Raw genomic sequence first — 14,249 nt, 5'->3', positions numbered from 1 at the left:
GTTAATCAAAAAATTTTGTTCTGAAGGATAAGAAAGAAATAATGTAATTTAAATTTTTAAACAAAAAATTTACCCCAATTTCAAACTCAATTGTTTTATAAATGAGAAAGTTAATTTTTTTAATATTTCAATCAATTTTATTGTGTCAATTTGAAACATTCAACGCCACTTTCTTCTTCTTCTTCCGCATTTCATTGTTTGATTGCACCTCTCGCGAAAAATTGCTGCAAATACACCGCCCGATTCGTAGCGTGAAATATGATCGTCGTCCGCAAAGTTGGAGGTTCTGTGCAATACTCGGATCCCTAGTTAGCAATGCAGAGAAAGTGGCCCCGCGAGCGAAAGAAAGAGATGCGCCACGCGCGTTACCCGGTTAGGTAATCAAAGCAAAATTGCAACAGTTTTGTCACTCGCACCGGTTTGCGAGCCCGCGAGAAATAAACGGCTTCGAAAGCTAAAAAAAAATTAGTAACATGAGCAAACCAGAATTATAGGTTAATGTTAACCCACGGTTTTTATGCAAGAACTGGAGAGGTCAAAGTTCTTAAAAAATTATTACAACTTTAAAATGAGTAAATTTTTTTATTTGTTTGTATAAAAAGAAAATATCAATAGATTTTAATTAAAATATTCGGTAAATTTTAATTTTATTAAACTAAAAGTTGAATAAAGTCTTAAATAGTATTCTGAAAAATGAAATTTTATTGAAATCAATTCACATTCTTGGATGGTCTATTAAAATTGTAATTAAAAACAATAGTAAATAAATGTGCAAAAATACTGATAAGCCTTTTTTTCTAATTCCTGAATTTTAAATTAATTAATTTACAATTAATCCTATTTTTAAGGTAATTTTAATTTCTTCTTATGACATCTCTTTATTTACTAAATTGAATTTTCTCCTTGATCAGATATGGTCTGCTCGGCGCCAGTGGTTGCGGCAAAACCACGCTGCTTTCGTGCATCGTGGGCCGCCGCCGACTGAACACGGGCGAAATCTGGGTGTTGGGCGGAAAGCCTGGCTCCAGGGGCAGCGGCATTCCCGGCAAGCGGGTCGGCTACATGCCCCAGGAGATCGCCCTCTACGGCGAGTTCTCCATCAAGGAGACGATGATGTACTTCGGCTGGATCTTCGGCATGGACTCGAGTGAGATCATGGAACGGCTGCAGTTCCTCCTCAGCTTCCTAGACCTGCCCAGCCAAAACCGTCTGGTCAAAAACCTCAGGTGCGTTTGAAATTCTTCATTTAAAATATTAGCAAATAAATATTTTTCATTTTTCAAGAAATTATTAAATATGAAAAAAAACCTTTGAAATTTTGAGGTAGGCAACCTGCTGTGCCCAAAATAATTGAGCGGGTTGCCTATTTGTTTAGTGTTTTTTGTCAATACTTTTAAATTGTTGCAAAATACAAAACAGATGAAAAAACTTATTGAAGATTTTCCAAATATTATAAACGTATCCAGTAAGAAATTATCATTTGTATCAATTTATCCATAAATCTCTTTTTATTTTTATTTATTCCATCTTCCAGAACAAGAGGTGCTAATTGAAAAATTTCTTCATGCAATTTTTAGTGGAGGTCAGCAGCGCCGAGTGTCTTTTGCCGTCGCCCTGATGCACGACCCTGAGCTTCTAATCCTTGACGAGCCGACCGTCGGCGTCGACCCGCTCCTCCGTCAGAGCATCTGGAACCATCTGGTGCAGATAACAAAGGACGGCAACAAGACCGTCATCATCACCACACATTACATCGAAGAGGCCAGACAAGCGCACACAGTAAGAGAATTCAAAATATGAGCAAAATCTTTATTTTTTTATTAAATGGAAAAATAAAATTTTCTCCTCAACTTTTTATATCTCAAAAGTTTTAGCAAAATCTTTACTTTTGGTAGAGTTTTTTCCTTTGAAAATTAAAAAATCCAAAAATGATCTTTCATTTTTTTAAACAATTAGGATATAATTTTTTTTTCAATTTTAGATTGGCCTGATGCGCAATGGCCGTCTTCTGGCCGAGGAGTCGCCCCACGTGCTGCTCTCGATGTACGGCTGCCCAACCCTGGAGGAAGTTTTCCTCAAGCTGAGCAGAAAGCAAGGGACCAGCAGCAGCGCCAACTTGGCCGAGCTCAATGTTTCTAACAACATTTCTCTGGTATTTAATCTTGTGATTCTAATTTATATTGAATTTAATTTTTCTTATTTCCGAAGGCCTCTCTCAATTGGAATCGCAAGGACGATCCCGTTTATGTGACTGACGAGAGTGGTGTGATTGGACTCAACTTCCACCAGTCCAAAGAAGTGCTCATTACTGACAGCATCAATGGACATTTAGATGTGAGTTGGGTATTTAAAAAAAAAATCTCAAAGCCTTCTTGTTTATTAAGGAAAGGAATTTCCATCAGCCTTTCAAAAATTCTTAAATAACATATTTTTAATTTTCTTCTTTCTCAAATCTAATGAAAAATATTTTCCACAGACAATCCACTCCAAGACTTCTAAGGCAACAACTAAGATTGAAGAGGCTCTGGACTGTGATGATTGTGGTGACTGCGCCTCCGACTGCTTCAAAATCACCACCAGGGGCAAGATGAAGGCCCTTCTGCAGAAGAACTTCCTCAGAATGTGGCGTAATGTTGGGTGAGCCAAACTTTTTAAAGTATAATTATTTCATCAGTGAAATATCAAACACTCTCTCAACAATATTAATATTAAATAAATTCTAATTAATACTATTTTCCGAAATGAGCAAAATTTACATTATTTATTAATAAAATATCTGAAAAATATTAATTGAAAAATTTGTCTAGTGTGATGTTGTTCATCTTCGCCCTGCCTGTGATGCAAGTCATTCTGTTCTGCTTGGCTATTGGACGCGACCCCACCGGACTCAAAATGGCAATTGTTAACCACGAATTCAACGGAACGCAGAGGGAATGTCTCCCGATGGAAGGATGCAACTTTGTCGACCTCGGCTGCCGGTACTTACAACATTTGAACAACAACTCGATAGTACAGGTTGGCTAACATTTCTTATTTACTATTTTTGAAAAAATAAACTCGATTTATATTTATTTATTTTTTGTTACTAATTTATTTACAAAAAAATGCAGGTTTATTATCCGGATACTGAAAGTGCGATAGAGGCGGTTCGGTCAGGTAATGCCTGGGGCGCTCTGTACTTTACAGAGAACTTCACGGACGCTTTGGTTGCTCGAATGGTGCTGGGCCGAGACGCTGACGAAGAAACTTTGGACCAAAGTGAAATTCGGGTCTGGCTCGACATGTCCAGTAAGTTGAAATAAATCACAAATAAGATTAAATTGAAATTATTATCTTAATTGAAAAATAACATATTAAATTGTTTTCCTCTTAACAGACCAGCAAATTGGACTGATGCTAAATCGAGACTTGCAATTCTCATACCGAGATTTTGCTCAAAACCTCCTTTCCGCTTGTGACCAGAATCCCAAACTGGCTGATGTGCCAATCCAGGTAAAATTGAGAATAAATAAATATTTAAATTATTATTTAATTAAAAAATTTAAATTATAGTAAAAAATAAAAAATAGTTTTAAACCTAATTTCACTTTAAAAATTATATTTATTAATCAATATTTTTCTTCTTGTGCAGTTCAAGGAGCCCATCTATGGCAGTACTGATCCCAGTTTCACCGATTTCGTTGCTCCTGGTGTCATTCTGACGTGAGGTTTATTAAACACAAATTAAAGTTGAAACTAATTTAAATTTTATTTAGAATTGTCTTCTTCCTTGCTGTGGCCCTGACGTCTTCGGCGTTGATCATCGAACGGATGGAAGGTTTGCTGGACAGAAGTTGGGTTGCTGGTAAATTAAAACAAAATTAACTCTATTGCAAATATTTAATTATTTAATTTCCAAGGTGTGACTCCATTTGAGATTCTATTCTCGCACGTCATCACCCAGTTTGTGGTCATGTGCGGCCAAACCGCGTTGGTGCTCGTCTTCATGATCGCCGTCTTTGGCGTTGAATGCAAGGGAGACATCGGATGGGTGGTGGTGCTCACTATTCTGCAGGGACTTTGCGGGATGTGTTTCGGTGAGACTTTATTAAGAATTAAATTGTTGAGCAGGTTTTTAAATAAAAATTTTCAGGTTTTGTCATATCCGCTATTTGCGAACTTGAGAGAAACGCCATCCAACTGGCCCTTGGCAGCTTCTACCCAACACTTTTGCTCAGTGGTAAGTAAAAATATTTTTTTTATAATTACCATTCAAAAATTATCTTACGCACTGAAATCTAAATATTTTTTTTTAAATGCAATAGATAATATTAAATATTATTAATTAATTTATTAAAAAAATACTAATTTTTAATTAAAAGTAAAAAATTATGTATGTAACTACTTTTTTAATTTTAAAATTAAACCAAAAATTTCAAACTTAATTTAAAATATTTATTTTATTAGAAAGTTATATAAATTTAGTATTTAAAATAATATTTTATGTATTTATATAATTTTATTTCAGTTTCAAAATTTGGCTCTAATTTTGAAATAATTTTTTTTAGGTGTGATTTGGCCTGTGGAGGGAATGCCCACAGTGCTCCGTTTCATCAGCCAGGGTCTGCCCTTGACAATGGCCACGACCTCGTTGAGGAGCATGTTGACCCGAGGCTGGGGCATCGACGAGCCCGACGTCTACATGGGCTTCGTCTCGACCATCATCTGGATTGTGCTTTTCCTCACCATCAGTCTCATTGTGCTCAAAGTGAAGAGAGGATAGATACACAAATAATTAATTCTTCAACGTGCGTGTGCTTCTTGCTTAGTGTGTGTTCCGTGAAACTACCTCTTTTGGGAAAATTACTGCTCTGCTTTACGTATTACAAATATATTATTTTTATTATATATACCAATTATAAAATTTGAGAAAACTTTTACGAGTTCTTGCCGTCAATCGAGTGTGTTTGTAGTGCTGCGCAAGTGGATAAAATTCTAGTAAGAAGCCATGACTTTAATATTGAAATTTGACGTTAAAAAAATAATTGTTTGCCACGCAAATTGAGGCAAGTATTTATTTAAACTGATGTGCGGGAAAAGAGACAGAATAGGAAAAGCTCAATTAAACTTACACACGCGATTCTCTATAATTCGAGAGGATGAATGTTTTAATCTTTTATTCAGATTGACAAAATAATGTATTTGTTTCTTCAGTGCTAATTTCTCTCAATACAAGTGGTTCTGGATAAATTATTCGTTTAGGTTAAGGATCAGCTATTTGATGCGAAAGAAATCAGTTATTTTTCGGTGGATTTAGGAAAAGTGGAAATATAAATATACTGTACTGGTCCTGCCAAGCATCAACTGTGGAATGTGATATATAATAGACGTTGTGGGCGCTTCTTGTAGAACTAATTTTTGAAATATTCTAATTGCACAATTTTCTTTGCGCCCTTGACGATGATGAATAATAATTTCAAAATTTCGATCGGAAATTCGCCTCTGGGTATTTTGTTTTTTCATTGAAATTTTCGTTCTAGACGTAAGTTGTAAAAAGACAGCCATAATTATTGATTTATAGACATAAATTATAATACAGACATTTGTCTGATTTTTTTTTTAAATAACTTCCTCTTTTGATCAAGTTGACGAGGGGTTTGATAAATCAGGTGCTGTGTTTGTCTTCAAACCACACGTCTCCTGCGCTGCGTTTTCGTACTTATGATTTATAAAAGAATTGAATTGAGCTCCGTTCCGTTGCTTTCGAATAGTTTGTGTCAAGTAATTTTGTGGAATAACATAATTCTCTCTTGATACAAAAAGATTGTCGCAACCATTTTGCGTGTAAAAAGTACTTTTGTAACAGTTATGTATTGGAACCCTTACCCGATATAATAAAAAAACAATTTATACATAATTTTTTTATTGTTTATTTATTCTTTAATATTTATTTAACCAATATTTGATCTAAAAAATATAGTAACGCACAATCAAAATCAAAGCGGTCAAGCGGTATTGCGCTTCCAAATTTGTATAAAATAATATAATAAAAAAATTTAATACTTAAAAAACATTATTCAAAATAAAAAGGGAAATTCATTTTTATTAATATATCAAATAAATACTAAATTTGACATAAAAAATTTAAAACTAAATGTTATATTAAGAAGAGGATTATTTTGTATTATTTAAAATGCTTTTTCTTGCCATTATGTACACAAATATTGATGTAATTTTAAATTTTTATCTTTTCTTAGCGGTTTCCTTCAGCCATTGCAACACGTTGAGCGCCGTCTTGATTTTCTTGTTCAGCTGCTCCACGCAAGGACTCACTTGCGCCTCGGCCCGTCGGACGGAAAATGCAACCTCTTCCGCCTTACTGTTCACCTCCTCTTGCATGTCCTCAAGAACCCGTTGACCCCGATTCAACTCGTCCTCCGGAACAGATGCGCCCTCCGTCGCCAGGTACTTCAACATCCCCTCCAAAAAGGGGAACATGCTCTTGGCCTTTTCGCACCCGTTGCTGCAGTGAGCGCACGGCGGAGTTTGAAGTGGTGGAGGCGGAGGAAGTGCCTGCTCAGAAGGGTGGAAGATTTCCGGCGGAGGGTTGTTCATCCTGACCTGAAGCTGAGGGTTAGTGGGTTGCGTCTGGAAATGGTTCCAGTACTGGTCGTGCCGATTCTTTGTAGCCTCAACGTCATTCAATGGCCGGTGCAGAGGACTTGAAGATAACTCGGGAAAAATGAAGTCCGAGGGCGAGTCGTGCTGAATCCGGAAGCCAGTTTGCTGCTGCTGCTCGTATTCGGCAGGGTGCACCAACCCCATGATCTGACCCTCAAACCTGTACGGCTGCTTTTGGCCATATGGAGGGGGCAGAAGAGGCCCTGAAGGAGCTGCAGCTTTTGCGATCGAAGGCCGTTCTGATTTTTCATCAACTCGCTTTTTCATATCGGTCGTTGTGATTTCTACTGCGAGGGTTGTCGGACTTGGAGCCAGGGTGGTCATCTTTGGCGCAGGAGAAGAAGTAGTGGTTGTGATCGGAGCAGGAGTTGTGGTTGTTGTTGTGGTAGTGGTGGTAGTGCTAGTCGTTTTTCTAGGCCACAAAGTGAAATAATTTTTTGCCCATGTGTGGTGCACCGGATCGTAAATTGGTTTCCTTGTTGACTTGGTCGTGGTTTGCGTAAGAGGTTGAGTGATACTTTCCTGAATGATAGGAGCGCCTTCGTCTTCGCGAGGACTCGAGGAAGATTTCACCGGGGTGAGGCTAACAGTGGTTTCGGCAGCTTTAGCCTGAGGGGTGACTGAAGACGAAAGATTCGTCTCTGCGCTTTGATTGAGCAGACGTTTGAACATTTCGGTCGTTGACTCCGTTGGCTGGGGTGACGTGAATATGGTTTTGATCAACTCGTCCAACCGTTTGTCCTCCCCCTGTTCGATTCTGTCTCCGAGCTTTGCAGTCGCATTCGCCTTTTCCACGATTGGTCTTCCAGTTTCGTTGTTCGCTCTCGAGCCACCCTCTGAGGGTAGTTTTTGGTCTTCAGGAATTTCGCATGTGTCGCCGCCGTCGCAGCAGCAACCCTTTCTCCGTTGCTTAGTTATGTGGACCAATTTTTGCAGAACATCATTCGTGGAACAGCTAGGATTGACCAGTTTTACTCCTCCCAGCCGACAACCCCCCGGTTTTTTAGGGGTGCAGCCAACAGGGCATTCAACTTCGTCGTGTCCGTCGATGCGCATTTTTCCTGCTAAAGGACCGTTTTTGAAACATCGCTTTTCCTTGTACTCCGGGTCCTCTGCAAGCGCCTTTTCAGCTTCGATAATATCTTGGACTGGGAATACAATGGCCAAGTGAGTTGTGTCCGGATCAACAAGGGACCGTTTGGTTCTTCTTTTTGCTTTCGAGATGCACGCTGGAGCCTCGATGTCCGGGATCACCCAGAAGGCGATAGAATACGGTGGCAGGACAAGCTCGTCAGGTGATTTCATTACTTCTGGCAGCAATTGTGGCATCAATTCATCCTCATAATTAACTTTAAGCTCTTTTCCATTGAGATACATTTTCCTAAAAGAATAAAATTATTTTAATTTAATTAAAGTATTAGTTAATAAAAAATATTTTTATATTTATACTTGTCGTCAATTTTTCCCGTCAGCATGTACTGATGCAGCTCAATCTCTTTACGTCCGGTGGACCAATCAGACACGTCTCCACGCATTTCAGACGGTCCCAAATTTATGCCGATGATTGTCACCGCTCCAGTGTCGTATCCGCTTTTCACGTCAGAAGGAGTGCATTGGGCGTAAAAGCTGCTAGACGGACTGAAAAAGGCGTCGGAGCGAATGGCCAGAACGCGATTTCCTACCAATCTCTTGTACAAAACAGCAAACCAGAAATCCTATAAATTCAGCAAAAGTAAATTTTACTCTTTTTTTTTAATTTTTTACTAACCGGATGTGGTTGAACTCGGACGCCTCTGTCATGCAGGGGCAGCAAATCTGGCTGAAAAACGGCAGAAACTCCGGTGGCCGCCGCTTGTCCCAATCTGTCCGCCCACAAGAGGGTCGCGCCGAAAGTATTTCTGAATTTCAAATTGGCAGCCTCCTCCTCCCAGTGCAGTCTCGAATCGCCTGTAAAACATAGCGCCTAAAATTTCACGTATATGCAACGTGCGCGACATTTGTGACGAGCATTTTGCATAACCTGCAGGAGCTAATAAGATCAAACTTTGAACTCACTGATATAGATCGGTTTGCTCTTGTCCGCCAACTTCTCCAGTGCTCCGTCAAGGACCAGCAGCTCCAGTTTGAAAAGGTCGCCGGGCTCCTTGCTCACGATGGCCGAAGTCCTCAGGTTTGCTCCTCCGGCCAGGTTTGAACTAAATAAAAATTTATTTTTAAATTAAATTTTTACGGGGACAAAACTCACGGCTGCCAAGTGATGGCATCCACTTTGTCTGCGTTTTGCTGCGTCCACTTTGAAAATTTCTCGATTTCCCGGTAGCTGTTGAAGAAACTCACTTCCGGTCCGAAAACCTGAATCTCGTCTGTGTCGTACCTGGAGAGAATCGACTTGATTCTGTCCACCTTTCTTAAATCGGCTGCCGAGGCTGAAAAACCCATTCGGCCGGCTGGGGGAGGAAAGTCTGCCGAAATTACAAAGAATTTTATTTTTCAATTTTTTATTGATGAAAATAATTGCATACCGTGTTTGGTCGGAGGCGCTACGCTCAGAGGAAACATTCCACCTTTCAGAGTTTTGTCCCATCCAGCAACAGCCCTTTCAAATATTCCGGCGTCCCAAATCTGATCAAATCCCGATTCAGTTGCAAAGTGACTAATTGCAGCCCACTGGAATACTGTTCAGAAAAATTAAATTTATAAAATAAAAATAATATTTGTCATTATTACTTGTAAGGCCAAATTCTGTATAGTCCACAGAGTCATTAGTCGGCGCCACTTTGAACCACGCTGGACTCAATTCTTTTGCCAGCTTCAAAGTTAAGCTGAAAACAATTTTTGATTTAAAATTTTTATACACTTAGTGGATTATATTCTTATACGGATCAGCCCAGGGGAGGTCTCGAATGTAGAAGGGATCGAGTGTGATGCTAATGAAATTCTCATCTGTGATTTTATAAGGGACAGTCGTGTTGATTAATGCCGTTTGGTTTAGATCTGTGGGTTGCGCTGCCCTGTTTGAGTGGCGCTTTGTCCAGACTGATGGAGCCCAAATGATTAGCAGCCAAATCAGCCGCATTTTTCTTCCTGGAAAACAAAAAAATTTACAGTATAAAATGGATTAATCATTAAAACATCTTTAAAAAAAAAAGCAGAATTTCGATTTTTGTAAAATGATATAATAAAAAAAAAACTGCTTCCGACTTAACATTCTTTAAAGAACGTCTCAGCATTTTAAAGTGTGTCAAAATTTGACATTTAAAGTTGTCTGCTGATTTCAGCAAAATATATTTCCAGCAACAATTTTAAAGATTAAATTCTTGAAGACAAATGCTAGTCAGCAATTTTTCCACAAAATGTAAAATTTGTAAATAAAATGTCACCTGTGTGCAGACTAGTCGAGTCAGTGTTGCAAGTGGGAACGCCAAATATGAACTGAATTCAAACCTGCGACGAGTCTCGCCTCCTTTTTGTGGGTCGCTTTTTTGTTTTGAAAAATATTTAACAATTGCTGGCCAATGGAAACGAGATCTCGTAACTTAAACATAAATGTTACTCCTGACCTGAACGTCTTTCAAGGTTAAGCAAACTCTTTTGAATAATAAAATGTCCTTGATTACTTGACTTAAATATTAAATACTATTGCTAATATTTACAAGTTGAGTAATTTGCTTAAAACTCATCAATATAATTAGGTGAAGTGAGTTCATGAATGAGAATTGTTCTTTTTTTTTAATAATAACAAAAATATTTATTTTAAACAAAATGCCATAACACACAAATAACTATTCTAAATCATCAAGGATAATTAAATTAATTTTTGTTTTTGTTGCATGTACAAGGCAATGACGGATTCAGGGCTCGTCGCACCGAACACAAAATGCGATTTGCCGTTTCAAAGAATTGGTGAAGCACGTTGCCATCTTTTTCAGATTTCGAATCTTCCTTTTCTTGTTCACTCGAGGCGGCAGTTGTCGGCACGCTGGGCATTTCAGACGGCGACTTGCCCAAAATAACGTTCTTGTATGCCGGCCAGACCGAGTCGACTTTATTCAGATCGTTTTGGTCCAAAAGTTCAAACTCGAAATCTCCATTAGTGGTTCCGGATTTTCTCTTCACGCGAGGATTTTCTGTTTCTGGCGCGTCTCTGAACGGAGACAGCTCATCAGTACCTTTAAAAATTAATTATATTAATTAAATAAATTTCAAGGAAAAATATTAAATTTAATATATACCTCGCTTTCCATTATTATTTCCTTTGTAATTGCTTTCCTCTTCATCTTCGGGTTCCTTTTTTCCTATAATCCTGTGGTTGCTTTTAGTCTTGGCGGGCTGCATCCTGGGCCAGGCGTCCTTGTATTGGTTTCCAACGGACCTCGGCAGCAGCAGGTTGTCCACCTTTCTTTTGAGCACCAGTTTGCTGACCTCGTTCTTCTTCTGCCGCTGCGCCTCCAGCTTCTGCTCAAAGTCCCTTTTAAACTGTTCAAACTTCTGGGCAAAATTCGTTGCCTGAATTGGAGCCACGAGCCGCCTGTGCAGAATTTTCGGCGCAAATAATCCTCCAGGTTTCTTTTCCTCCTTTCGCGGTGCTCGATTTTGATTTATTGTGTGCAAAAGCTGACTTCCTTTGAGGAGGTCAATGGGCGGGTTCAAAGAAGGGGCCGCACGTTTTGCTCTGATCTGCTCTTCCGAGGAAACGCTGTCCGGAAACAAACTGTGGATGAGGAAGGGCATATTTTGGCCCATGTAACTCAATCCCGGGTCTGAGAATTGCTGCATGCGGACCTTGTCCACGAATCCATCGTCCTTGTCCACTTCGACAGAGGTGCCATCGACCTTTTGCAGGTTTTCCTTTTCACCCAAAACGCGAATGTTGTTTGAACTGAAATAGTCGATTTCCTCCTCTTCGGCTCGGCCCTTCGTTTCCTGCTCAGGTTTACGGTGGAAAATTGGCAGATTGGCCATGATGATGCTCCAGCCGCAGTGGTACTTGTCCTCCTCGGGTCCATCTTCAATCTCGTCCGCGGCAAATCTCTTCTTCCGGTCGCTTTCCTTCGGCATGCACGCAGAGGCGCCGGCATTCGGGACGTCCCAGAAAACGATCGACTTGGCAGGCATCATTAGGGAAATGCTCTTGTTGCTAGGCGACAAAATTATCGGCTGCACCCACGAGGAGAGAGATGGAACAGCTTTGTTCACATGGATGTTCCTAAAAATTAAAAAAATAATTTAATAGAAATTCAGAAATTTAAAAAAAATAATAATAATAATAATAAAGCGTTTATATTCCTATTGGAAAAAATGACGAGCAAATAAAATTGTTTTCTTTAAAAAAATTCCCTTTTTTTCAATCTTAACAATTTATTAAAAAAAAGCTCCAGTTTGCTTAAAGAAAAAAATTTACTGCTGAAGTTTTAATAAATAAATTAATTTTTGTTCAAATTTTTTGGCTTACTTTTCAAAAATATTGTTTTCCGGTGTGATCATGTAAACTCGAACTTCGCTGTCCTTAATTCCGTGCAGCTCGAGCGGCACAGCTTCGTCGCGGTAATTAACGCCGAAAACGACGATGCCGCCCAAAGACACGCCTGTGGTCGAGCAGTGCGCGAAGATGTGCGTCTCTCTTCCCATTCTCTCGTTCACAAACCGTGTGTCCAAAACCGAGCTGCCCACGAGTTGCTTGTGCAGCGCCGAAACCCAAAATTCCTACAAAATTTTAATTTAGAATAATTATTTTTTATAAAAATTGTGTAAAATACAGGAGTTGGATGAAGAAGAGTTTGCAGTGTCGGCGAATGCATGATAACGTCCACGTCCATTCTCGCTGCCTGGCCTAATTTTGACACCCATTGCATTGCGTCTACAAAACGGCCTTGTGGCGCGGGTCTCTCTGCTTCGCCTGGGGAAATTGTAATTTATTAAAAACAAAAATAATGAATTAATAAATAGAAAAACATTTAAAAATAATCGTGGAGAATAAATAAAAATTAATTTATTCCAACACCTTATTTAATTTTCCTAATGAAAAATTAAAAAATCTAAAATTTTCATGAAAAATATTTTACTTATCCACAGAGGTTTATGAGCAGCGTTGTAGAATGCGAGTTCGTCGTGAATATCTTTCCTGTCACTGGCCATTTCATGAAGGCCAAGTCTGACCTTTGATCCCAGATCGTGACTTCCTTCAGTTATTTTGGGCGAGTAATCTCTAAAATAATTGTTTTAATCAAAAATAAATCCAGGTATTTAGTAAAATTTTACGTTGTGTGCCACATGATTTTTTGGATTTTCGAGCCAGCCGTTTTCAGCATCTCAGCGATTCTGATTTTGTCATCAACTTTGAGGGACGTGATGTCAGGAGCGACAATCGACGCTTTACGGAAACGAGGAAACTCTTCCAGAAGGTCGGACAGGGCGAGCAGATCGGCGCCCATTTGAGAGCCGCTCATGTGTGGCTCGTTTTTCAATCGCTCTGTCAGAAAATAATAATAATAACTTATAGTAAATTAAAGTAAAGTTAATTTTTTTTTTTTGAAAATTGAATGTTATAATTTCAATAATTAAATATAAATATTAATGAAAAAATTCAACAAGTAAGAATTATAACTCTATGTAAAAAGATAATTAGAATAAAAGTAAAAAATAATTAATTAATTTTCTAATTAATATAAAAATATGAATTAAATTAAAAAATATATATATAAAAAAAATTAATATTATTCTGAAAATTAAATATTTTTTTTCCAACCGTATCCAAGCTCAACCGCAATGTTCAAGTCCATCATGTGCAAAACCTCCAGCAGATTTCTCGCTTCAGTAGAATTCCAGGAGCCGTCCGAAGCACGCAAAGTTGGGTTTAGGCAAACCAGCAACTTCATGCCAGACTCGCGCACCAGTTGACTAACAACTTCGACTGTCTCTCCTTTTTTTTTAATAAAATAAATTAAAAATATCTCAAATCTCTTTAAAACCAAAATCAACCTGTGACGACGTATTTTTCATTGGCCGTGTCTCCGTAGGCCTCGAATCTGTACTTTTGACACCACGGACCGGACAATCTCAAGTACGCAGGAGCAAAGAAACTGGCCATTTCTTGCAGTTTGAGCAAGTCGGTGCTTATTTTTGTAATTTACGTCAATTTAGGCCAATAATTTCTGCAACAATTTACCTGGCAAAGTCGTGGTCCATGAGCAGCTCAGGGTCAAGGGAGATGCTGATGAATTTGTCACTGACGACATTGCTGATCTTCTTGGTGGCGACGGTGACCAAATTTTTCTCCGGCTCGGCCGCCAACGCTGTGACAATTAATGCGAAAAAGCACAAGTACCTTTGAGGAAGGTACATCCTGGCTGGACTACGAACAAGCTCTCAAATGGAGTGAAACGCATGAAGCTCGAATTTAAGCAAAAGAAAATGCTTATCTCGCCAAGAAAATAGTTAGATTTAGGAACGTTAATTTCAAATTTGCTGAGTTAAGTTTGTGTTCCCATTTCAATTAATAGACATCACAAGCGATCGGGGTCATTTCCCGGCCGCCAAGGCAAAATATTTACAATTCTTTAATGTTTTAGAAACATTTTCAACCTTGATTC

The 14,249-nt window shown here is 38.8% G+C and overlaps 3 protein-coding genes across 5 annotated transcripts in view; 1 reads left to right on the top strand and 2 right to left on the bottom strand.

Moving 5' to 3' along the window:
• LOC132204208 (ABC transporter G family member 20) overlaps window positions 1-5,896 on the top strand; it is a 39,736-nt gene extending 33,840 nt beyond the window's left edge. For all 3 annotated transcript variants that reach the window (XM_059632561.1, XM_059632560.1, XM_059632563.1), the window contains exons 3-15: window positions 912-1,226; window positions 1,578-1,779; window positions 1,982-2,152; window positions 2,209-2,334; window positions 2,477-2,637; window positions 2,808-3,015; window positions 3,111-3,288; window positions 3,377-3,492; window positions 3,632-3,702; window positions 3,756-3,844; window positions 3,900-4,076; window positions 4,133-4,219; window positions 4,548-5,896. In XM_059632561.1, coding sequence (XP_059488544.1) covers window positions 912-1,226; window positions 1,578-1,779; window positions 1,982-2,152; window positions 2,209-2,334; window positions 2,477-2,637; window positions 2,808-3,015; window positions 3,111-3,288; window positions 3,377-3,492; window positions 3,632-3,702; window positions 3,756-3,844; window positions 3,900-4,076; window positions 4,133-4,219; window positions 4,548-4,762 — 2,116 coding nt within the window. In that variant the 3' untranslated portion in view covers window positions 4,763-5,896. The remainder of the gene's footprint in view (window positions 1-911; window positions 1,227-1,577; window positions 1,780-1,981; window positions 2,153-2,208; window positions 2,335-2,476; window positions 2,638-2,807; window positions 3,016-3,110; window positions 3,289-3,376; window positions 3,493-3,631; window positions 3,703-3,755; window positions 3,845-3,899; window positions 4,077-4,132; window positions 4,220-4,547) is intronic.
• Window positions 5,897-5,907: 11 nt separating this feature from the next.
• LOC132204207 (uncharacterized) lies at window positions 5,908-10,081 on the bottom strand. The gene is made up of 9 exons (XM_059632559.1): window positions 10,041-10,081; window positions 9,540-9,744; window positions 9,388-9,482; window positions 9,183-9,335; window positions 8,906-9,122; window positions 8,716-8,855; window positions 8,429-8,607; window positions 8,110-8,375; window positions 5,908-8,041 (listed from the first exon to the last, which is right to left on the bottom strand). Exons 2-9 carry the CDS (start codon window positions 9,734-9,736, stop codon window positions 6,223-6,225), a joined length of 3,066 nt encoding a protein of 1,021 aa, XP_059488542.1. The 5' UTR covers window positions 9,737-9,744; window positions 10,041-10,081; the 3' UTR covers window positions 5,908-6,222.
• Window positions 10,082-10,390: 309 nt separating this feature from the next.
• Window positions 10,391-14,035, bottom strand: LOC132204682 (heparanase-like). Its single transcript, XM_059633317.1, has 9 exons — window positions 13,826-14,035; window positions 13,639-13,772; window positions 13,406-13,579; window positions 12,919-13,129; window positions 12,723-12,865; window positions 12,417-12,556; window positions 12,113-12,363; window positions 10,893-11,866; window positions 10,391-10,829 (listed from the first exon to the last, which is right to left on the bottom strand). The coding sequence occupies exons 1-9, from the start codon at window positions 13,999-14,001 to the stop codon at window positions 10,471-10,473; spliced, it is 2,562 nt and encodes an 853-aa protein (XP_059489300.1). The 5' UTR covers window positions 14,002-14,035; the 3' UTR covers window positions 10,391-10,470.
• Window positions 14,036-14,249: the final 214 nt, after the last annotated feature.

This window comes from Neocloeon triangulifer, unplaced genomic scaffold, assembly GCF_031216515.1.
Source record: "Neocloeon triangulifer isolate White Clay Creek 2 clone unplaced genomic scaffold, ASM3121651v1 ptg000022l, whole genome shotgun sequence".
Classification (NCBI taxonomy): domain Eukaryota; kingdom Metazoa; phylum Arthropoda; class Insecta; order Ephemeroptera; family Baetidae; genus Neocloeon; species Neocloeon triangulifer.
Note: the sequence above shows the minus strand (reverse complement) of the source record. Positions and strands in the feature narration are given on the sequence as shown.